At 37.3% G+C, this 23,146-nt stretch overlaps 1 protein-coding gene across 4 annotated transcripts; it reads right to left on the bottom strand.

Annotated features, from left to right (window-relative positions):
* Positions 1–1,687: 1,687 nt before the first annotated feature.
* Positions 1,688–22,987, bottom strand: VPS36 (vacuolar protein sorting 36 homolog). 4 transcript variants are annotated; one of them, XR_010387263.1, is made up of 15 exons: positions 22,798–22,987; positions 21,293–21,361; positions 18,162–18,232; positions 16,741–16,855; positions 15,210–15,299; positions 13,803–13,889; positions 10,394–10,426; positions 10,214–10,291; positions 9,669–9,803; positions 8,644–8,709; positions 8,001–8,065; positions 6,536–6,620; positions 5,398–5,516; positions 3,946–4,022; positions 3,842–3,861 (listed from the first exon to the last, which is right to left on the bottom strand). XR_010387263.1 is itself a non-coding variant. In XM_026108462.2 (14 exons), exons 1-14 carry the CDS (start codon positions 22,891–22,893, stop codon positions 3,768–3,770), a joined length of 1,161 nt encoding a protein of 386 aa, XP_025964247.2. In that variant the 5' UTR covers positions 22,894–22,986; the 3' UTR covers positions 1,688–3,767. The 4 variants fall into 4 exon arrangements, 3 of the variants coding, with proteins under 3 accessions (XP_025964247.2, XP_025964248.2, XP_025964249.2); XM_026108462.2 differs by lacking the exon at positions 5,398–5,516 and having other exon boundaries at positions 1,688–3,861; positions 22,798–22,986; XM_026108463.2 differs by lacking the exons at positions 5,398–5,516; positions 6,536–6,620 and having other exon boundaries at positions 1,688–3,861.
* Positions 22,988–23,146: the final 159 nt, after the last annotated feature.

Genomic DNA, 23,146 nt, shown 5'->3' with positions numbered 1-23,146 from the left:
AGCCTGCTGGCCAGGACAACTACCTGGGTGGTATGACACTTCGACCTCTGCTCCAAAAAATATTTGAGTATTTCTTTAAAAGAGGAACACTGCCAACAGACATGCCCAGAATATCCTGTTAGTGTATTTACAGCTCATTTGTGGGAGAACAAAATGGTAGTTTAAATCCTCCCAGCAGAGGAAGACCGGAACCTTAAGTTTTTCACACTGTACTTGAGTGCCCTAAGCACTGAAAATTAGGATAAAGTGGGAACTGCTACAATAGGAGAAGCAAGGTAATTGTCAGATCTGTGAATCTAGCTCAGGAAAACACTGGAGAGGCGTTCCTCCCAAACAAAAAAAATGTGATTTCATATCAGCTCCACAGATAATTTTGAACCAATCTTTCCTGCCTGTTCAGGGTGTCCTTTGAAAGCACTGTCCAGTTCCCAGTGAAAGCTTCCCAGGCTTTGGGAAGCAGGAAACTTCTACTGTTGGCAACAGCCTACTGTTGGCTCCCACTTACAGTCTTTATGAATTCAGTGACAATACTTCAGCTAATTTTACAATAAGGAAAGAGTCAGGCCTTTGGATAAATTGTAAAAGCCCCATCAGAAGAACTGAGCATTAAAGAGTTCAGCTAATCAACATGCAACCAGTAGTGGCTATTAAAGATACACTTCCAAAGATTTTCAAATTCACACCTTCAAAAAAAAAAAAAAAAAAGTGTTTATCTCAGATATATGGTTCAAATTAGATCCATGCTTCCATATGCTAAATATAAAGTAATTATTAGTGGAAACAAAGGCAAAGGAGAAATGGAAAAGATGTACAGATTCCTAAGCAACACTCTTTCCCGTCAGAGGTATAAAAAGACCTGTGTTTTCAAATGAAAAACATAATCACCATTTCGGGCTGTTCCATAAAGAAAAACACATTTTGAACAGCCCTCTGTTCCAAACCTCTGTTATAAAGGGTTTATTATTGGGCAGCCCTGGAAAAATAAGATAGCGTTCACATATCATGATGAAGATGTTCTAGGAATCATCAAAACATACAAGAAAATGAAGTTCATACAGGCACTGTTTTAAACTGAAATGATCTGAGAGAATAACAACACATATCCTGCTCTCTCCTATAATCCTGCTTCCATATAGGCAATGGATTTTTGCTAATAGTACCAACAGAAACATGACTAGGCCTGAAGAGCATTTCTGACAATTTGATGTGCCAGCATGACACCACACATCTGGAACTATGCCACTACATCTGTTCTCATACCAGAGTATGAGTATCAGACTATGAGGAGGAGGTACATGATTTGTCTTTGAAAAAGACAAAATTTTTGTTGAAAAAACACATTCAAACATGTGAAATGCCTTTCAAGTGCTAGCACAATATATATGTCTGGTTCTGACTCGCACCGACTCCTTCATGAAACTGGTGCTTATGTAGAGCTTTACAGTTGATTCTGACCTGTGATGGGTCACAGGCTACTAAGCAACAGAACCAGGGCATTCTAATTACACTTAATTCCACTTCTTAATTTTAAACCAAACTTATCTTTTACTCTGGGTACAAAATGAGACAAGGAATATATGCTATGCTTTAAAAAACTGCCACATGGAACCACAAGACTTTGATGTGTAGCTTTAAAGCTGCCCAAAACATTTAGGAAGAAAAAAAAAACCCCACATAACACAGTCTATTTAAGAAAATCTTGTAATTTTTATTACTTTCTGAAGATCATTTTCTCATATATGTTTAAATTCTAAATCAGCTACACAATTTAGCCTGTAGATTTCTTCCCTATAGAAGAAAAAAGTCAAGGAAAATCTTGGGAAAGAAAAGCTCAAGAAGGTACCATCATTCTGCATACGCTGTATTGTTATTGCTTAATTAAGATAATGAAGTACGTATGGCTGGGGCAACTGAGGCTGAGAGTTTACGCTTGGCATTTCCTTTCTGGTTTTGTACTTTCTGGTAGAAGATATGCCTCCTTGTGGAGAGAGGTTCAGACGTGTAAACCGCTGGTCTCCCCTTAACATGACTGGTGTATCAGGCAAGAGGAACAGCTTTCACACACCAGCTTTGTTGTTTCTGCATTTATCTCTTTTCAGTCCCTCCTTAGATGAATGATGCTTGGAGTACCTTGTACAGATCTCTTCTGTGGGTTGTGGGGAGCATGAAGAAACATAGCAAGCCGTAAGATTCCTGAAGAGACCATCATGAATGGTTACTGGAGTATAGTGTGCAACCAGTTCTTTCAGCTATGCCAAATTCATTAGTTTTAGCACTATTCCACCTTCATGAAGCACAGAGGAAAACTGCCCTAAAGCAAGCACTGCATAAAATTTTGCAAGGGACAGGGATAAGGGGACAAGGGGGTAGGATTCCCCGGCTCTACATGGGCATCCTACAAAACAAAAGCATAATTTCTGCACTGAACTCGTTATCAACAGGCTCTTCACCCTCGTCTAAGCTCCAGTAATACTGAAATAGTTCTGATGATGTTTTCAGGCAGTTAAAAGCCTTTTCTTCCATCTTGTAACATCCATTTGGCTGTTGCCACATCCATGTTATATACATGCTGTCCTTACCCATACCTTGAATGAATTTTGTTATTTATCAAAACTGGCAATTTCAAAACCTTGAAAATATGAGTGACATGGATCATAAACATCCACTTACCACTATCACCATGACATCAGATCTTCAAGTTATGTAACAACTCCACTGGAGTTATGAAAGCTGAGGCTATCAAACTGCATTCAGTCTGAACACAGGATAAAGAATACCAAACAATACAATACCTCATGACTATTAAACATGGGGGATGGTGTTTTTCTTCTCTTCAATATTAAAAGCCTTCTGGCATATGAGATGCATGCAAATTAATTGTCTCTCCAAAACAGACAAAGCATCAATGGAACTATCAAATGATCTTTCATTAGAAGTATAAGATAAAAAACAAGCATATTAAAGCATTGAGTATGGTAGAGTGACAGAGGGCTACTGCACTCTGCACTACACAAAGAGGGGGCAGAAAGTGCACCTTAAGTGCAACATAATGAAACAGGAAGAGAGATGACAAAGAAAGAGAAGGGAGGAAATCTGTGCTGACAATGCTTCTAATTGAGCCATTAGCTTAAGACATGACAAAGTAAACACCATATTTTCTAGATTCATATAGCATATGTTAGTATCTCCTGCATCAGGCTCTTTTTGCCTCAAAGTATAAAGAACTCTCTTTCAAAAATTCAAGACCCTCTCTTAGAAAACTGTTCACAGAGAGGAGGAGTTATTCTATACTGTTTTGTTCCTTACACCTCAGTACACACCAAAGTCACATTTCTTATCGCTACAGATACATCTGTCTGCTTTGTTGCTCTAGACATAAATAAACTGAAATAGTAGTATGCAGTAACCTATGTTCTGGGTGCTGATTTTCATGGTGGACTACAGGGATGTCCTTTCCACTTTCACTTGTGTGGAATCTTCATCTCACTTCTCTTGAAATGAGAAATCACAGAGCATATCGAATAAAACTTAACACATGTGAGAGCCAGTTTGAGATAGTAACATAATTCTGACTTAGTGATTCCTATTTCTTCTCTGCTCCACATGAGACCATTCAGCATTTTAAATACCTGAGAACTGTAAAACATTACAATGTTCATCACTGTTGCAGTTGACTAACAAAATAAAATAGTAAAGTCAGTTGTTGGAAAAGTTCTCCCCTCTGCTCTCGTGCTCAATTGTTACATAAAAAATGTTCACAAACTACATTAGCTTTGTGTCATAAATAAATTTGGATAGAATCTCAAGCCTTCCACTGAATCATCTCTACAAAGATGGCCCATCTTCTCAGCTAGCAGCAGCCTGCAGAAAGAAAAAGATTTGTTTTATTACTTTGGGACAACATGATAATTGAAGGTATTATTAAACAGGGCAATTACTACTTACCTCTCTTTGGCTAAGAGAACAGACATCCCTACAAGCTTAGCAAACTCATCAGCTGTGAGAGAACCCTTTTCAGATACCTATCAAAAAACAAACACAAATAAACAAACAGTGGCATGTTCTCTCAGATAGTGAATCAGTTCTTTAGTTTAATAACACAGCTATCCTTGCAAAGTGACAAATTGATAGCAAATCTCTTGTGCAGACAACTTCATGAGAAGTTTACATTTTAGAAAAATTAAAAATAATTATAAGCAACTTCTCTCAAAAATACTTTTTAAGTGTCCTGGGAAACTTCCCAAGTATAAAAATGAGACATAGAAAGGAGTTAAGTCTGTTAAAACATTATATTCTTTCTTTCCAATTTTTTTAAAGGATACCTCAGGAGAAACGAATGGAAAAATTAAAATAGCTCACAGTCAGCAGTATACTGTTGCAATCAGTATTTACACAGCCCAACTGTACTAAGTGATTCTGTAAACAGTGAAGCTTGAGAGAGGAAATAAAAGGCAGCAGGGCAGGAGGGGTCATCAATTTAGAAATTTCAGTCATCTCAGAGGGAGGTGGAGAATTTGAGTTAGTTTAAAATATCCCACTGCCTGTAATAATTTCAAAAACCGTAGTACTCCACCCTACATTACAGCATACTAGTGGGATCAGTAAAAGACAATATCACATTCAGACAACACAAAAGACAGGTTCAGTCTTCAGACTCAAAACTTTGGTCCCATTGTCTCAACCATGTTAGTTTCTGCATGCAAAAATGAAGCCTTCTCACACAGGTTGGATATTTGGATGCTTAGAATACTAGTTGTCTATTACAGGCTTAATACTGCATTGAAATTCCCATATAAACATATGTTTTATTACCCTACAGTTAATAATTCTTATATTTCTCCATTGCTTCAGATTGAAGCAAACTTTCAAATCCAGATGTAGTTGCCATTTCCTGCTTCCCACATAACTGTGTTGGGAGGGGTTTACTTTGTGTCATTCTCAGCAATCTCTGCATAATAGTTTCCGTCTTACAGAATCTCGGATTAAATTAGTCCTAATTTAAGATTTTATAAAGCTAAATGACTGAATCTGAGTAACGCAAGTCAGTTACACAATCTAACATGACATATGGGTAATTAATTATGTTTTTCTTTCCCAAACCACTGCTCTCATCAAGAGTGACTTCAGGTTCCTTTGACATCCATGTCATTTCCTGTCTTCACCAGCCATTCAAAACCACATCACTCTCCTGTCTGAAGCCCTGTGACTTCCTTTCACTTTTTCTCAAAGGTTCATGTTACTGTACATTAAACACTAAATATATGGCTGATTTTGGCCACAGTTCTGATCTCAACTTCCTTTTCCCTTATGGGCTAGCCTTCATCATTCAAAGCCTCTCCCTTATATCTTGCCATGAAGTCAAAGCAGAATATTATGAAAATAAAAGAGAAAAGGAACCTCTTTAATAAATCCAGTATCTGCTGCCTTTTGTGGCTGACCTCACTGGTTATATCAGTATCTCTACACCCTTCTTGAGAAAAGGTTTCTCCTTTCCTTTATGGAGATGAACACTCTTGCTGAAGACAACAAATTAAGGAGAAAACAAAAATAATCAGAAAACAATTGAAGCTGACTACATATTCTTCTGGAAATATAAAAAATAAGCTGAAAGGATTAACATATGTATTGAAAGACTTAAACATTTTAATTCTGATAATTTAAAACTGTATTTGTTAGACAGGTATATATATTTCTTTTATCCTAAAATCTTTTTGGTGAGAGGAAAGCTCTCTGGTACCAACCCATTCAGAACACATTGAAAAATCTGTCTCACGTGTGAAGTGAGAAAGTGCCTGTGGTAGCCCTACGTTTTCTTCTTTGACTGCATGTCTAACTCTGGAAGGACTGAATCAGCCTTTATGCAACTTTGTGAAAAACAAACACTAACATCCTGATGAAAAACACATAGGAAAATGCATCAAATAATGGGACAGCAGTACTTTAGAGTGAATAGGTAGGTAAGACCAATAAGTTTTATCATACTGAGCAATTTATACTACTTTTTTGTGATGAATCTAGCTTAATTCTGTAGTATGCACTACTCCCCAAGAGAGAGCTCTTCAGAGCAGCAAACTCAGTGTAAGATTTTTCACATACAATGTCCTATTATTATACGAAATGAACCCAAACCAAACTGCCTATATCAACATTTAAGAGCTACTTTCACTACCTTCAATCACACTGTGTACAGAGTTTGAAGTCCATTTTTGTTAAATTAAGTGCCTAATACCACGCCATGAATTTTACTCTACAGTACAAAAGTCCTGGAGGACTTTTGAGGTTGAAGGTAATGAAGTTTGAAAAGAGATGGAAAAGCGATTTAATCCTTAAAGAGAAAGCAATGACTAAGACAGCTGCCTGAACAGCACTCTGAAAAGTGCTATTTAAGTACAACATATTACTGTTCGAAGATTTTGTGGAAAATTCTGTACTTCAAAACCTCAAAAGGAAATCCTGTACCTCAAGTTTTTATACCTAATGTGTTTAAATTTCCCCAGCATGGTCAGAACATTGAAGGAAATGAATGCTCACATACTGTCTCTAAAGCAGAAGCTACCATTTCCTCTTCATTGTGAGACTGGAGCTCAATCACCATCACACCACTGTCAAATATCCGAAGTCTAAAATCAAAAGAGAGATCCAAAGTAACTAAAACCTCTGTCCACGTTACCTATGAGCACATTTCTAATATGTCCGCACCTATAAACGTATTACAAAAGAAAAAAATGCTGCAAGATGAACTTAAAATGCAAAATCTGAAGAGACTAAAAATACAAGGCCATATGCCTGGGCTTAGTTAAACATTTATTCCAGTCTGAAAAACAAACTACAGCAATAGTTGGGTGAAAGAAAATAGCAACCTACATTTGCCACATTTTAAGTGACCATTAGCTTAGTGTTTCATGAAGTTAGCACCTTCTGCTTGCAAATATGCACAGTTCCTCATTCTAAGTATGGATGGCTCACTTTTAAAGGAAACCCTGTGAAACTAGCTCTGTGGGCCTTAGGTATGGCATACCTGTGGACAGAAAAAAAGGGTCCAGAGGATATAAGAAATCTACGTTTAGTCTTCTGTGCCTTTCTTCTGTTCAGCTCCTTCATAATCTTTGCAAATTACTTTGGTCAGTAAATTATCCACCTTCCTATTGCTGTTTTAGACTTAAACTTCCACTGGAATTAACAGAACAGCACAGGTTTCTGTAGCCATGACAGTCTAAGGGATGTAAATGAGATGAGACTTGTAAAGCGAAAAAAGATTTTGTGCCCAACAAACAAGCTACAAACCTTGTCTCTTTGAAACTAATGGGATTACATGTCTAAACAGGCAAGAGGCATGTAAATAGGTTTTTTTAATCATCTAAGTCACAATCTTTTTAAACTTATCTGACTAGGTTTGGGACTCCAGAGTGTGTCTACATCTGAGCTACGCACCTCAAACGCCTTTAAAATTTTATGGAGACCTAGTTGTTATAGTCAATGATTTGATTCATCGTAGTCTAAAATAGAGGACTACAGTTGGTCAGATGAAGCCTAAGACTTCTACCTTAGATGTAGACTACTACCATTTACATATCAGAAGTTCAGCAAGATGAATTTCCCTCCCTTTGTCCAAGTTCCTTAGTATCTGAAATAGAATGAATACTTCCTTACTTGGCAGGGATATTATGAAGAATGACTTAAACTAAAGAGTGCAAGATGATAAAAACCAACAGTAACAGATCCATCTGAAAGCTCTTAATCAAAAGATTTCAAGCATAAATTTTAACTATCAAACTTAGAGCAAAATGTATAGGAAGCAAAAAGAATATTGTCTTCCTAGCAGACAAAGTGAAATATAGTTATAAATTCATATTTTAGTGTGGAGTGGATGTTCTTGCATGGAACAGTTCTTGGATGTCTTTGTTTCCAAAATCTACTGCATGTAATATATCGAGTCATCCAAGCACTGTAGCCTGGCCTGTGAGTGCCGTATTTTAAAAATGCATCAGTAAGTCTCTTACCTCAGAGGTAGTTTCAGTGACTCCAACATCTTACAAGCATTTACTAAATCTTCTGGCGAGAGCAACTATTAAAATAATCAAACATATTTATTCACAGTTTACATGTGAAGTATATGGTATTAAACAAAAACAAGCAGTTGTTATAACTGCAGCCGTAAGATGCACCAGGTTACATAATTTTCTTCATTTCTTTAGTTATATCCTCCAATCTACTCTCTTGGCTGTCACATTCCTTTCTGTTCTCTTAGTATGTTTTCTATAATACCGCTTCTTGTCATGTCTGCAGAGAGAATTGTTGTATTTTGGCAACAACTTTTCACCATTCTCTACTATTTTCTGTCCTTTCAGTTTTCTTTCTAGATATGCATGGATTTTCTCTATTATACATAATGTTTTCACATATCTCTTTGTTGGCATGATAAAAGCAGCATATATTATGACAAGCTATGGAGGAATGTAAACACTATGTGGAAGAAGGAGAAGGGGAAAAGGTGAAAATTCCAAATTTTAATAAAGGATTGACTTCTTTGTGCTGTTAAAGCAGAGTGAGCAATTGGTAGAGAATACTCTCATGCTTCTTTCTTTGATTAGCTTGTCAATGAAGTACATTTTATAAAAAAATTTGAGAGTATCAATTTCTCACCTCTAATCCTCGTGCCCGATTTACCAGACAGTACACCTCTGTAAGTGACATGATCCCTCCTCGCTCCTGTGTAAGCACAAGACTGGTAAGAGAAACGGTATTAATCCTGTAAACACAGTATCTCACTTGCAATTGTCTGATTAAACAGGCAAAATAGAGGAGTCAAATTATGCTTTAATGCAAAAACATACCCAGACAATACCAATTATTTCTAGCATTAGAGAAAAGCTGTTAGATGGTATCTTTCTCTAATCATTTTAAAATGCAAAAACACTGATACTATATCCAAAGACTTTGAATTATTTTAATGTTAAAGTAGAGAATAAATTATGGGAACAAGGAATTTAAATATATTAAATCTATCAATCACTTTACAGTTTCAGCTTTTCAGATACATTCAGTTTTCCATTCTGATCATTGTAGGTGGCATACAGCTTTCACAAAACATACTCTAAGTATGTATGCTTTTTAGGAGACACATAACCTTATAAGTTTCAATATGAAATCAAACTTTTTGGTGAGAATCTTGAATTCTGTAATAGCTTCAGATAAATTAAAATACAAGAAATTCCACGTTAGAAAGAATAATGGTAGTAACACTGTTGTATTAGTAAAATAGGTAATTTTTAAGCAGTTCAAAAACTGACTGCTCATATTTTCAAAACCAATGTTGTTTTCCTTTTCTGAAGAAAAAGTAATATTCTGTGGCAAGAAATGAATACAAGGGTCTTTTAAAAAGAAAAAGACTGCTAATGTGATTTACAAAAGTATCACCCATACTTTGTTAACTGGAAGTTGAGATGCCATTACTCCAAAGACAAATTCTTGTGTTTATACAGTATTTAAAAGTTCTCATTCAAAAAGAGAATATGTATTCCTAAGAGGCAACACATTTATTTCATAAAAGTTGAATATGAGGCTGCATTGCTAAGTCTGAAATTTAAAGAAAGGCACAGTACTACAGCCAAAACACATTTACATAAAAATTCAGCAACATACAGAAAACGCACAATTAGGTGCTTTACCTCTAATGGAGTCTGCAGTATTCCAGCTAGTTGCTTTGCCAGTTGCATATGGTAATGTGTACCAGATCCATATGTTTCCCTAGTAACTGGATTAGCTATTCCCATACTCAGCAGATAGGACTTGAACCTAATAGTCTAAATAAAAAAATAGTAAGGTACATCTGCTAGTGAATAATTCTGTTTTTTAAGTCTTTGATTTTATTACTATAAGACATTTTTGGTGAATAAATGAAATCAGTTTACTACCAGTAAAGTCATTTACTAGCAAAGCAAAGACAAGGCAAGACTAACACAATATGCTTTTGACCAGCAAACCAATGAAAAACTGAAAACTGTCCCCATCCTCTACTGAAAGGCAGTAATATCTTTGCTTTTAAGAAGGGGTCAAAACAAAAGGTAACATATTAGCCACTTTACCTAGAAGTAAAACAGAAAAAACCCAACGATACTAACGTGTTCTTTACTAACATGAAATGTATTATAAGGATAGCTTTTTGCTTTGCAGAGGAACGTTTCTGTTGACTTTAAAAACAAAGTTCATTTACCTCATCCTCAGTGATGTCACCTTGTTTTTCTTTAATTTTATTAGCTATTGACTTGGATAACTCCACCATCTCCTTAGCCTATCAAGAAAGACACATATATAAGTCAACTTTCCACTCAACAGAGACAATGTGTTTAAAAGTGAGAGAACAAGAAAAAGTCCACGAAGATACATGCCATACCTTCTCCATTAGTTTACTAAGGTCCTCAAAAGCCTGCAATAAAAAGCAGACACTGTAGTGAAGTGTAACTACATCATTCAGGATCATACATACAGTGAACTGCCTCTGTCCACCTACCCAGGATATACATAAGAGCTCCTATGACTTTAGATTAGTATATTACAATTTAAAATTTTATAGAAGCAGCTTATATATGAATAATCTGTTTTATACACACCTTACAATCAAAACTAGACAAGCCAGAAACAACAAAGAATGAAGAAAGATCAGACAAGTGCACATTTTCTAGTACGCAAACACTAGTTCAATATGATTTAGAAGGTTCATATAACAGGAAAGAATTAATGAGATATTAAGACCCAGAAAACATTATTTTCACCAACTTTATTATGCTCTCCTAAAATATGGGGGATGGTTTCTGAGTGATGGTGATAGGTTTCCTTCAAAGAGTTAACCCTCCCTGAAGGAGACCTATTGTTTCTTGCAGGAGCAAGCCAATGGAAGTATGCCTCCTGACAAGACAGTTTTACTTTAATGACTATACGTTACTAAGTTAGTAAGACTGCAGTTAATTTAAAATGAGTAAGGAAGAAGGTATCTGCTTTCAGATATATGCTTAACTGAAGAGACAAAAAGCCTGAAAATGTCTGGCAACATCTTTTCATTTAAATATCTCACACAGAAACAATGATGCCACCACAGCAAGCAAAAAATCAGTTAAAATTAAAATTAAATAAGGTCCATGAGATAAATTATCAGATAAAAATTTTGGATGAAAAAAATTACATAAAAAGCATCCTCTGAATAACTCTAGTTGTTGGGTCTAAGAAAAACAAAATATCTGCTAAAACAAGGGAAAATCTGATTTGTACAAAATATCAAATTTCTACTCTAATGGACTTTATAATTTTTTTCCTTCAAAATATGTCATAATCTGGACTTCCACCATAGGACCATGATTATATCAAGTATACTCAGCTTAGTGAATTGCTACAGTCTCAAATACAAAAACACTACAACAACCCCCTGAGGGCATTTTTAGGCCTAAATAAAACATATTTAAAAGAAAGCTGAAGGTATACTAACATTTATAAGCTTTACAATTACATAAAGATAACCAACTAGCAGAAAAAATAATCATTCATTTGATCAAACCCTCCCCCTTACCATGAGCTAACAAATATATTCAAGCCATTAAATAGCAGCTCTCATTTCTCCTAGCCTCCGCAACACAAAGTCAACCCTCTCCCCAGACTCTCAAATACATCCTGAGATGCCTGGGTGGGTGGTCAACCTTTCTGAACAACCCTTTTTTGAACAACCGGTGTGAGAAAAATTCCAGAGCCTTTTCAGGTAAAGCTTGCTGGAGAGCAGCACCCAGTGCTCTCCATACCCACAAATAAAGGGAGTTCAGTTACAGTATGTCTTCTGGCCACAGACACTTCTGGCCATCCTCGCTAATCCTATAGTAATAACAGTATTGCTTCTTATGCAGCTGAACAGCTTCCTAGCTGATTCCAACTACTCCCCCACTAGAAATACACATTTTAGCAGAACTTCAGCAGCAAGGCCAATTGTGTCCATCTGCACCTAGGCACCTGCCTTAGAAGCTTATTGGTCTAAGCCTCCATATGCAAAGAAGAGAAAAAGATGGGGGTACAGAGTTTACTTGTCATCTGAATTCCCTCCTAACGGTGCTGGTGTTTCTCCACAGACTGGAGAAGTTTCTGCTGACTTGCCTTCTAAAGCTTGGTACCTTGGGCACATTTGCAAAACTAAGTGGGACAAAGCTGGATCCAAATGGAGAAAGGAAAATATACCACTTTATAATAATAACCTACTAACATTGGAACAAAAGCTTCTCATTTAAAATACTTTTCTTTACTTCCTAATCTGCCAAATTCCTAATTTACAATAGATTTCCCAATCTCTGGTGTAAATTAAAGTGCTTCTACTGTACTTCTATGTTGTATCAACAAATAAAAAGTTTTCTAACAAGGCTTTTCCCAGCTTATTGCTAATCTCAATAACATGCATGAAAACATCATTCATCAAAAGAACCCTTGATTTAGCTAAACAAACAGCATGCCATGTATAACTCCTCCTCTGCCTGACTCACCGAGGGCAGGCCTGGAAACAAAGGGGAATGTGCACACACCTAACAGGAACTTCCTCAGATAAACAAAAGGCTAAAGAGCTCCATTCTTATCAGCACTGAACAGCATATGCAGGAAGCCTTTTCCTGGAAGCCAGGGCACTATTTTTTTAAATGAAGTCATTTATAACATTTAAAGCTGGGGGAAGGCAGGATTTCACTAGTCACAGTTTTCCTCTCTTCATACAACATGCATAAATGGATTTCTTTCACTCTCTAACAGTTACTACGGAAAAAATAACCAGACAATACCTTTTGAATTATATGTAACTACAATACGCATGTAACTACAATACCTTTTAAACTACACACACAGAACTTCATTCATTATATTCTTCATAAACAGAAAAAAAAGTTTAATCCTAGCAGTAACTGAAACAGCATACTACCTACAAAGCTACCATAAATTTCTTATAAATCAGAACAGTGAATGCCTTTTTTATTGTGGTACTCTGAATCCCATAAAGCTTTGCCATAAGAATTAATCCATTGAATGTAATTTGTGACTACTTTTGTTTGACATTAATTGCTTACCAAGACAGAACCAGACAATTTTTGAGGATATCACACCCAGATATATCTAAGAGACTTTTAGTACAGAAATTAATATTTTCTATTGTTCATCACTATTGATATCTGGAATTCAACGACTCTGCTGTTTCTGAGGAAAAGGACGGTCTCCATCTAGCCCAAAGATTTTGCACAGATACTTGTAACATCTTGCTGGCGCCTCAACTACCAAATATTTTGCTGCAATTACAAGCTTAAATCTAACATTTAAAAACTGAATATTTATCAGATGGAAACTTACTGTACCACAGCTATGTGCAGATGTTTAGACCAGCATATTCTTCTTAATATATATTAATTTTTCAATTGAAACCAAAATTAGCTGCACAAAGAGAGGAAAAAAAAAACCCTGTAATTGACTCTTTCTGCAGAAGCCTCTGTGTTCTGCTTCCCAGGATTGAAAGCTGCTGAATTCAGATTTCTAATTCTATAAAAATTAATTTATAAACACGCCACACTGGTTCCAAAGAATAGTCTTCTTGAAAGGAACTGTTTAAATGAAATAACCTTACATATACTGAAAAAGCTAGCTAAACAAAGTAAGTAACTATAAATCATACACCCATAATCAATTCATACTCTCAACATCAACAACAAATAGTTTCATCTGCCTCTGAAAGAAAGTGTGAATGAATGTAAATAGCTCAGACAGGTGGCTGACCTTGAAACTTTAGTAGTATTTACCTCGGAAATGTTTTTGTCAGTCTCTTTTCTTTTTTCCTCTAATTTCCTTTCGATCCCTACAATTCCTACAGCCCTTATTCTTCCTGCCTGCAAAAGAAAATAATGTAAGGAATCAACACAGGAAATGCTAAGTTTTCTCATCCGCCCTCACTATGAAAGACCTCATATTAGAAAACAGAAAAAGTTTCCCCAAAGAACTGATATCACACATACAATATTTCATCTATTTCTTGAAAGTCTTTTTTTAAATCAATGTCAAACAGTAAACAATAAATGCAAAGCAAGTATGAATTTCCTGTAACATATGCAGATAATATAATTAACCTACTGAAGCTATTAATATAGTTACACTTAATAGCCTGATCTAGCCTAAGCATTCCAGCTCATCTCAGCTAACAAGTGATTGTGAACATCTACACTACAGAGTAGTGGAAATGTGAGAGTGTATCTAAACACAATTACCTGAAGACATTTAGCCTGAAGAAACAAAGCTACAGCAACATACTGCTATGTACAGCCTAATTTATCTGGTTGATAAGCATCAGCACAGAGGTACCTAAGTCTGTGATGGAGAATTTTTCGTCTGCTGCTGAACGTGTTTTAAAAAGGCTGGCACCTAAGTGGCATTGGTGCCAGCCCTCAAATCTCTGCCTGGCACTGGTGGTAGTGATTTGCTGTAACTTAAGAATGAGAACCGGAGGTAAGGCATCTTCATTCAGTGGTTCCTGACTCAAGGTATCTACTTTCCCATCAGTCCATCAAATGCAAGCGTGTTTATTTGTACTGAATTTACAAAGGAGAACATACATGATTTGACATTGAGCCAGCTTTAAAGCATCTCAGTTCATTGACGGTACTACATATGCAACAAAGATACAGAGAAACAATAACCACGTTTATCCAGAACATAAAACCTAGAAATACGTAGACAGATTAAAGGAGGCAATCTAACATACGATGAAGAGGCTCTTCACAATAACAATGGACCACTTAAAATATACATTTAAGAGAGACATATAAAAGTTCCAAACAGCTATATAAAGGTTACATGTCATATATTTGACTTCCAGACACAGAAGAACAGAAAAGAAATCACAGTAAGACCAAAAATCTTCACTTTCAGGCCTACCACGCTGAATATTTCATTCAAGTCTGGCACACTCAAGGAAGGCAGGCCACTCTGTCCTATATAAAGTGAAAACTGCAAAACAGAAACTAATTTATGCCAGTGGAGAAATGGGCAAAGTAAAGCTGAATTCATGCACATCCCCACAGTGCTGGTTAAAGAGGCATGCCTGATGCAGTATATGGAGCAGCACAAAGTGAAAGCGAGATTACAGATTCAGCACTTAAGCTAAACAAAGTGACGTGGGACATGAAGAACAATGTCAGGAGCTCTGTACGTACCTGTGAGCTCCTGTTGACCTGAATGGTCTGAGCAGCAGGCACATTCTCCCACCTCCTATGTGTGATTTCTTCTGACAATCGTCTATAGAACTGCAAATGTTAAAAAGTAACAACAGATGTTTCAAGAATTATGTACAGTATCTCTGGGTATTTTTAATGTCTTGGTGATAGATGAAACAAGTCTTACTAAAAGACAAAGCATGGTAAAACCTACACATTCACAGTATAACATTCACTCTTTGGAAATTAAGAATTTCCAGTCCTCAAAACCACACACATGAGAGGACAAGCCACATCAGTTACTAGTTAAGCTTGCATGAATACTACTATAATAAAATCTTCTTCCAGACATTCAAAGTCTTCCAAGACATACCAATGTTAAAAATGTCCAGGTTTAGTTATTGCTCAAAGATAGGCTTTTAAAAGGTAGGAAGTCTGATCAATCCAATTACTATTGATCTATTACTTCAACACTGTAAAGAGAACCACAGTAGACCAATTACACTTAGTTGTTTTATGCTAATAGTAAAAGGTGGCATTGGTTAATTGGCTAATAATAAGTGTATCCCACTGAACAACATCCAGAAAGAAAAGTCTGTTCCATACTCCTTGTTGTTCAAAGTTCACAGGAAAGTATTCTGAAGTAATAAACCAAAGATCTGGTATAACCAGTATGCTAGGTAATCAATAAGCAGTGTTTGATTTTCAGACATGAACATTAAAATTAAAATAAATAAAGTTATAATTGTATATGTGTTTTGCCTAATCATAACTAGGCACAAATCCACACTCTTCATAAGCTGGAATCTGCTCACAATGAAGTGAAAGTAAGTTTGGTCCAGCACATGCATTTGTAGACATTTATACCTCATTAAAGCTGAAAGTCCAATTTTCCACAGTTCAAAATTCAGAGTCTCTTCAAGCAAGAAACTTACATTGTGAATTTTTTTGCAGAATTCAGTGCATTTGGGAATTTTTAGGATAATTCTTAATTTAAAAGTATATTACACTTTTTTTTTTAGAATGCTCAAAGCCTTCAAGATTAGATGCAAGTAAAAATCAAGATTTAGCAAACATATAAATGAAACACACATCTCTGAGACAATAACAAGTATGCAGCAATAAAATTAGAGAGCTGATTAGGAAGAAGTTGCTTGATTCCTATTCAATAGAAAGTTAGGTACAAAGAAACAAGTTATTCTGTTAAACATCCAATAGATCTGAGAGTCATCATTTTGGAAAACATTGTGTTCAATTTAAAACATAAGATGTGATGTATAAGATTATCTTTAAACTATTAAAATGATGCAGCCTAATAATATTTCCTGGCATTTTTGGAATTCTATTTGTACTATTTAACTAAAGCATAAAACGTTGAAGAATCATAGTGCTTGTCTTCAAAAACAATTCGTGGAAAAAGCTCCCTCTTGAAAGTAAACATGGAGATACGGATAATTGTCACTAGCACAGCAAGAGCATAAAGGCGCGTCCAAAGACCTGATATACTCGGTTTGCATGGTACATAACTTACCTCAATCTGACCATGTTCTTTAAAAGAAAGTTTGATGTAGGAATATTTGCTGCTTTGGAATGGACCAGGCTCCTTGTTTGAAGAAGCAGGATGAAGATGAACTACTATTTTGGCACTAAGAAAAAAGGAAAGAGAAGAAGAAACTTTCTCTAATATCTAAAAAATTATTTCTACAAAGTTAATCATTTAATTAAAATACATATTAACTTTATCTCACATAGAATTAAAATATATTAAATATTGCTTTACATTTGTGCATAAACAACATATTTTACCTCAACAGTAAAGCAGATCTTGCATAAAAATATGTCTGTAACCTCTGAAACAGCAGTATCTCACAAATTTAAAATGTATACACCATCAACTCCTAAGAAATAAATTTAATAGATTTTAACATTTCAAGCAGTAATTTCTGAAAATGTTAGCTGAGGTACAAACTAATTTTCAAGCAGTGCATTTGATCTGGCTTTTAACTTGCAATAACTACTGCCAAAATACACTATCTTTGTCACAGGAAAACAAAAGGTCTCATTATGTTTAACCTATCCCACTTGTATATGTCACTAGTGAACAGTGTACGTGAACTTGTACAAAACCAACATTCAAAGGTAACGTGCATGGAAAAAAACAGTCTAAAATGATACCTATCAGCAAAACAATCCTTGAGACAGCATTATTTTAAGACTGTAACAGATCACTATCACAGCGTGAGTTCAAGTCCATCATTCCTATTTCATTTTACAGATACTTCTTTTTCGCAAGTCTTTTTTTAGTTGACTTCTCCAGCACCAGTGAATTATGTGATCTCTGCTGGACACTTCCAGCATATTACCTTATTCTACCCATCTGACTGTACGCTGCAAGCAGATGTAAACTCTTCATATTTCCCCAGTTCAACTTTTTCTCTTTTTCTGGTGAATTTTTTTTTGCACACATAACCATACTGATTTATCTATCCAGGTGAGTTGAAACACTTCAGTTCCTTCTAACCTTGGCTAGCATTTCCAAGCTAAAAATCAATCAGATGGTCATGGAAAGTTATATAAACCAGGACCTGGCAGAGTTTCTATCCCCAATCAGTTCTGTGGCGCAGAAGACTAAAATCAGCTTTTAAGTTTAGATTCAGCAACATCACTATGGCATTGATGGCTAATCAAATGAAAATGGCAAGCTAGAGCATGGGTTTTACTGATTACGATATGATTTAACAAATCAAATCAAACACACAATTTTTGTCATGACTCTCCTATGCATTCGATCCTTGTATCTTAAGAGACAAAAGCAGGCTTCTGTGGCCATCAGTCTGGAAATCTGGATTATATCCTGAATTTACCATAAATTAATACATAATATTGGGTGTGTCACATAATTTATATGCCTAAATTATCCAGCCGAGAAAGTCAGAATGCCTTTGACCTTACCTTTTTCCTATCCCAGCTGCCTGCTCTTCAATGAAGACAATCTGAGACAGAGGTATAGCAATGCAGCATTCCTAGAAAAGTCAATGCAAACACAAGAGAAATTAAAACTATTTTCCTGAAGATTCTGTAAAACCAAATATTTTCTTTTAACTTTTTAAAAACAACACTGATTTCCATATGCACTGCCAGAGGCATTCCATATAAAATACTCTGGTAATAGTAGAAATAATCTATTAGAGAGAAATTCAAATAGAAAACAACACAAACTTGAAGCCGAGGTTTAGATACTCAAACAAGAGACTTACATGTCAATTTGTCAGTTTTAGACACCTCAGACTAGATTCATAAAGGATGCAGGAATTTGATAAAGCTTTAGGATCTAAGTTCAAAATTTAAACCCTAAATTTTCCACACTACTGCAGCTTATTCCTGTCGGTGCACAATGCTCACAGGTTCTTAAAATTCTGCCATTCATGTTACTTGGGGAGCTAAAAATCATAACCAAAAGCCCCTGTCTTGTCAATGCTGAATATCTAATAAACTAGGTTATTTTATGAGAGGTGATACAATGATTAGGAACTCCTCCATCTACCTCACTCCCAAGGGCTTGATCCAGCAGTTGATGCATTTCAACACACATTTAGTGGACTTGCTTTACACAGAACAGAGCAGGGCAAGAAACAAGAATGTATCCATCTGTGGGAGACTAACCTATCCAGGGTAAATTTCTTCCATAGGTATCTGAGACAGAAGTTGCTCCAGGGAGCAATTCAAAGCATCTGTTTAGATGCCTGATCTTGCTTTTGTGAATATCCTCAACATTCCCTTCGATGCAGTAGCTTGGTGATTGACACATTCACCTGTAACATGGGAAGCATGGGTTACATTCCTTCTCTGAACCTAGCTCTTGCATCAGCCATGAGGGCATCCCTAACATCAGGTTATAATGCACACTGTTATGGGGTCTTCTCAATCCCTGCTACCGATATTGTTCCTCTTGCTCAGAATAATTAAACACTCACTATGTCAGAGATTTGGGAAAAATACTTGCGGGATCTCCTACTAATGAGTAAATCTCTAATTGAAAAAAAAAAAAAGTGGGCTCCTTGCTCTAAATATAAACTGTTTAGATTCCTTTATGGCTCTAGATTTTAACTGGTATATAAAACTGTTACTGCTTGTATAATACCCACATAGCTCTGGATGCCTTAAATACAAGCAAAACAATGCTCCTGTTAAAAAAAAAAGAACTTTTTAAAAATAACAGAAGTTATCCTGTGAATACTGTGTGTAAGTATACATATTGTACATACATTTCAAAATGATTTATTTATTTATATTCACATTGTGAACATTCAAATGTTGCGCAAGTCTAGCTATGTAACAAACTTATAAGAATTACATAATTTTTATTTTGGAAATCTGTATTTTTTATACTGTTCTAACTGCAGGTGGTATGTAACAACATCAGCTATAAAACACAGCTGTCTTTTCATAAAAAGGTTTGTGATGTTAACTTAATGACAGGTAGCACCATTTGTTAGTAAAGTTTGCTGACACACTACAAGACTGTCTACGAGTTTATTCCTGGTAAACTAGCTAAGATTTCTAAGGTTTCTGATGTCATATTACAGCTGAGCTTAGCCAACAACTCACTATCAATGTAAGAGGCCATTGTGCTCCGTTTCATTCCTAAGAGCTTGAGAAAAGAATGAGCCTCATTTACCATACTGACAAAGTTATTTGTGTACTATAGATTAAAACAACACCAACAAAATGGCTCTGCTGAGACAGAATTAGGCCTATACCAGATCAGCACTGAGTAATTTCTGTCGATCTGCTGGCTATGTGTTCCTTCTCTTAATCAAGCCTGGAGTTTGTCAGAATCTTTGCCAATTTAACTTTGCCAAGTTAAATTAATCAGCTAACTCAAATGAAAACTATTTTCTTTTTCTCTAGGATTATTCTCCACTGATTTAGTAAATTCAATGATCTTGGGAGAGCAGAGGGAACCATGTGGCCTAGGAGGAGGGAGAGAAGTGGGGGAGAAGAGAGGAACAGCTTCCTTTTGCTGGGAAGAAGAGAATGGGGATATGGATGGTTGTGAGACTGGTTCAAACCATGATGTGTAATGTTACCCCAAGCAAGTAAAAAAAACCTAAGTGAGAAGATTAGAAGCAGTACACATTGCAGGACACATCCACCTCTTAAGAAGAGATTTTGATGAAGAAATAGGAGGTGATATACAGAGACAGTTTAGCACAGGTAATTTATCTCACACTGAGTGGGCATGAAAAAGTTAATTTATACAGAATAGCTCATGATCTGGACACTCAGCCCCTGGCTTATTTCACAGTAACCCCACCATGGACACCAGCTCTCAAAATGAAGCATTTTGAAAAATCTCAACCAAAAATAGCGCTGCTGTCTCTGAGAACAACTGCTAAGGAAAAAGATAAGTTGTTTTGCCAAAATAAAACATCTCGGTGACCTTTCCTCTAGAAGGCTCTTAGCAGGTCCTTGCTTTGGAGCAAGGATGTGAAATTTGGTGGGGAACGACCTTTGGGTGTGGGAGGCACTTCAGCTATCCTTTTGAAAATCTACTCCAGTGGAGAAAAACAGACATCTGAAAGTTGTCATCTGCACATGCTCTGTCTAAACTTTGGCTTCCATGGCTATGCTTTCTTAAAGATTGTGTCCAAAACAAGCATGATCCAACATGGTTCTGAGGAGGACTTTTCCTTCAGTTGCAGCTTTAAGATAGTGCATGTGGTGTCAGTCTACATGTATGGCTTCTTATGTTTTCAATAACATCCTTACTGCATTCATGAAGTTTGGACAAAAAAACTACCTATTTGTGTGTTGTAGAAAAGGAAAATTTACATAATTTATTTCCATCCCTCCTCATCTCTGCATGATCATTTTATTAAAGCAATATTGGGTAGAAGTACATGCCTTACGTATCATTTTCTTTCCACTATGAGTCAAGAAATAGACTATGCTTGTAAGACAAAACACACAGAAATGAAAGAAAAATCTCCTCCCTCTATGCAGTTTTTCATTGTAAGCTACCTGTTGTTTATTACGGAATTTACAATTGAACAAAACACAAGAGACAAAGTAGGACTTACGTGATTCTTCTGATCCCTCCAGATTAGTCTGTGTGTGCTCAGCAGTAATATCCCACTATCAAACCTCACCTAAATGGGAAAAATAGAACAGGTTAACAACAAATGTAACCAGTAAGTTGCATAAATATTGATTTTGGAAACATTACACATGACCATAACACAGCAATCAGATTCAATAAGTCAATATTTTGAGAACCCTCTTTTTTTCAGATAAATGACATTTCTGAAACAATAGAGAAAACTAGTACAAAAGGATTAGATATATACATATATATATAAATTTCCTTTTTCAACCGTATAAACTTTCCCCCAGGAAATCCTGAAGGATCCTCCCCTCCATATGCTGTGTAAGATACACAAACATGCTGAAATATATTTAAGAAGGGCTATTGGTTTGGGAACATTATTTGCAGGCAAAGAAAGCAAGCTATGCAAAAAAGCAAAGAGAACTAACAAGAATATGTTATGCACAGTCTGAAATCTTTTGGCCTATCAAGTAGGAACATTCTTGTACCCATTTTATTGTTGAAAGAAAAAGTTCCTTTTTTATCAGAAACCAATTGCTATTTGGAAAACCTGTGTTAGCAAATCAATTCCTACTTTTAAAACCGAGGCAAGTTTTTACAGCTTTTTATGAGGGTACGGATCTATTCTGGTGCAGAAAAAGGAAGAGAGATCAAGAGTTAGGCCAGCAAGGAAGAGAAGCAATAACTGGGTTGGTTGAGAAAGTTAAGAACAAAGAGCAAGACAACAATGCTCAGGATTAAAGTTGAAAGGTATTTTATGGCTACCAGGATGACCCAAGTCATCATGAAATATATGACTCAGTACATGAGATCAAAGCAAAAGAGCACAGCTCATTGTGTGGCGCAACATCAGGGAGGGCTGAGCCTAGGACCAGGAAGACAGTGAGAACCCAAGCAACGGGTATCAAGTTTCATTACAGCGACACCAACTACGTCCTGCTGGGACCTCCACCCTCCTCGAGACCTGTGACACCCACTGCCCGAGATCTTTCTTGCTCCCACAAACCCTGGACCTCCTCCCAGCAATCCTCCTATAGAGTCAAACCCTGTCAGACCCCAAGAGCAAAACCCACTCCAAGCCCATCCCAAACACCTGTGCGATGCTTCTCAAAGCCCCCTCACATCCCTCGCCTGATGCCCCCAGTAACCAGGCCCCTGACATCTCTTGTGTGACACCCCACAGCCAGATGACCCCCCTTGTCCGATAACCTCTAAACCAAGGCCCCTCACACTCCCGTCCCATACCCCAGAGTCAGACCACATCCCTTGTCCGATACCCCACAGCCAGGCCGCTCACGCCCCCTGTCCCGTACCCCACAGCCAGGCCCCTCACGCCCCCACACCGAGCCCCGTTCCCCCCCCCGGCTAAGCCCCTGCGGGTCCTCGGCCCCCCGCCTCCCGCCCGGCCTTCAGTGCAGCGCAGCCCTTGCCCCACTGCTGCGCCCGGGCGCCCGCCGGGCCCGGCGCCGCCGCCGTCACCTTCTCCTCCCCGTCGTAGACGCGCACGCCGCGCTGCTGGATCACCAGCGTCTCCTCCAGCTCCAGCAGGCCGCTGGCCCACACGAACCTGTCCATGGCGGCCCCCCTTCCCCGCGCTTGCTGCCGCCGGCACACCAGGCCGCAGCCGCCGCCTCCCCCCGCGCCAGGCACGCAGGCCCCATCCCCGGCCGCCTCCCCGCAACCGCGGCCGCGCGGCGCCATCTAGCGGCGCTCTCAGGAGCGGCCGCCATCTTCCCGCCGCGGCCCCGCGGCCCCTCCGCAGCTCGCGGTTTGCTTCGGGCCAGAACGTCCTCTTGGCAAACACCGCCCTCCCCCGCGCCCGGGAGCC

Source organism: Dromaius novaehollandiae, chromosome 1, assembly GCF_036370855.1.
Source record: "Dromaius novaehollandiae isolate bDroNov1 chromosome 1, bDroNov1.hap1, whole genome shotgun sequence".
NCBI classification, from domain to species: Eukaryota; Metazoa; Chordata; class Aves; order Casuariiformes; family Dromaiidae; genus Dromaius; species Dromaius novaehollandiae.
Note: the sequence above shows the minus strand (reverse complement) of the source record. Positions and strands in the feature narration are given on the sequence as shown.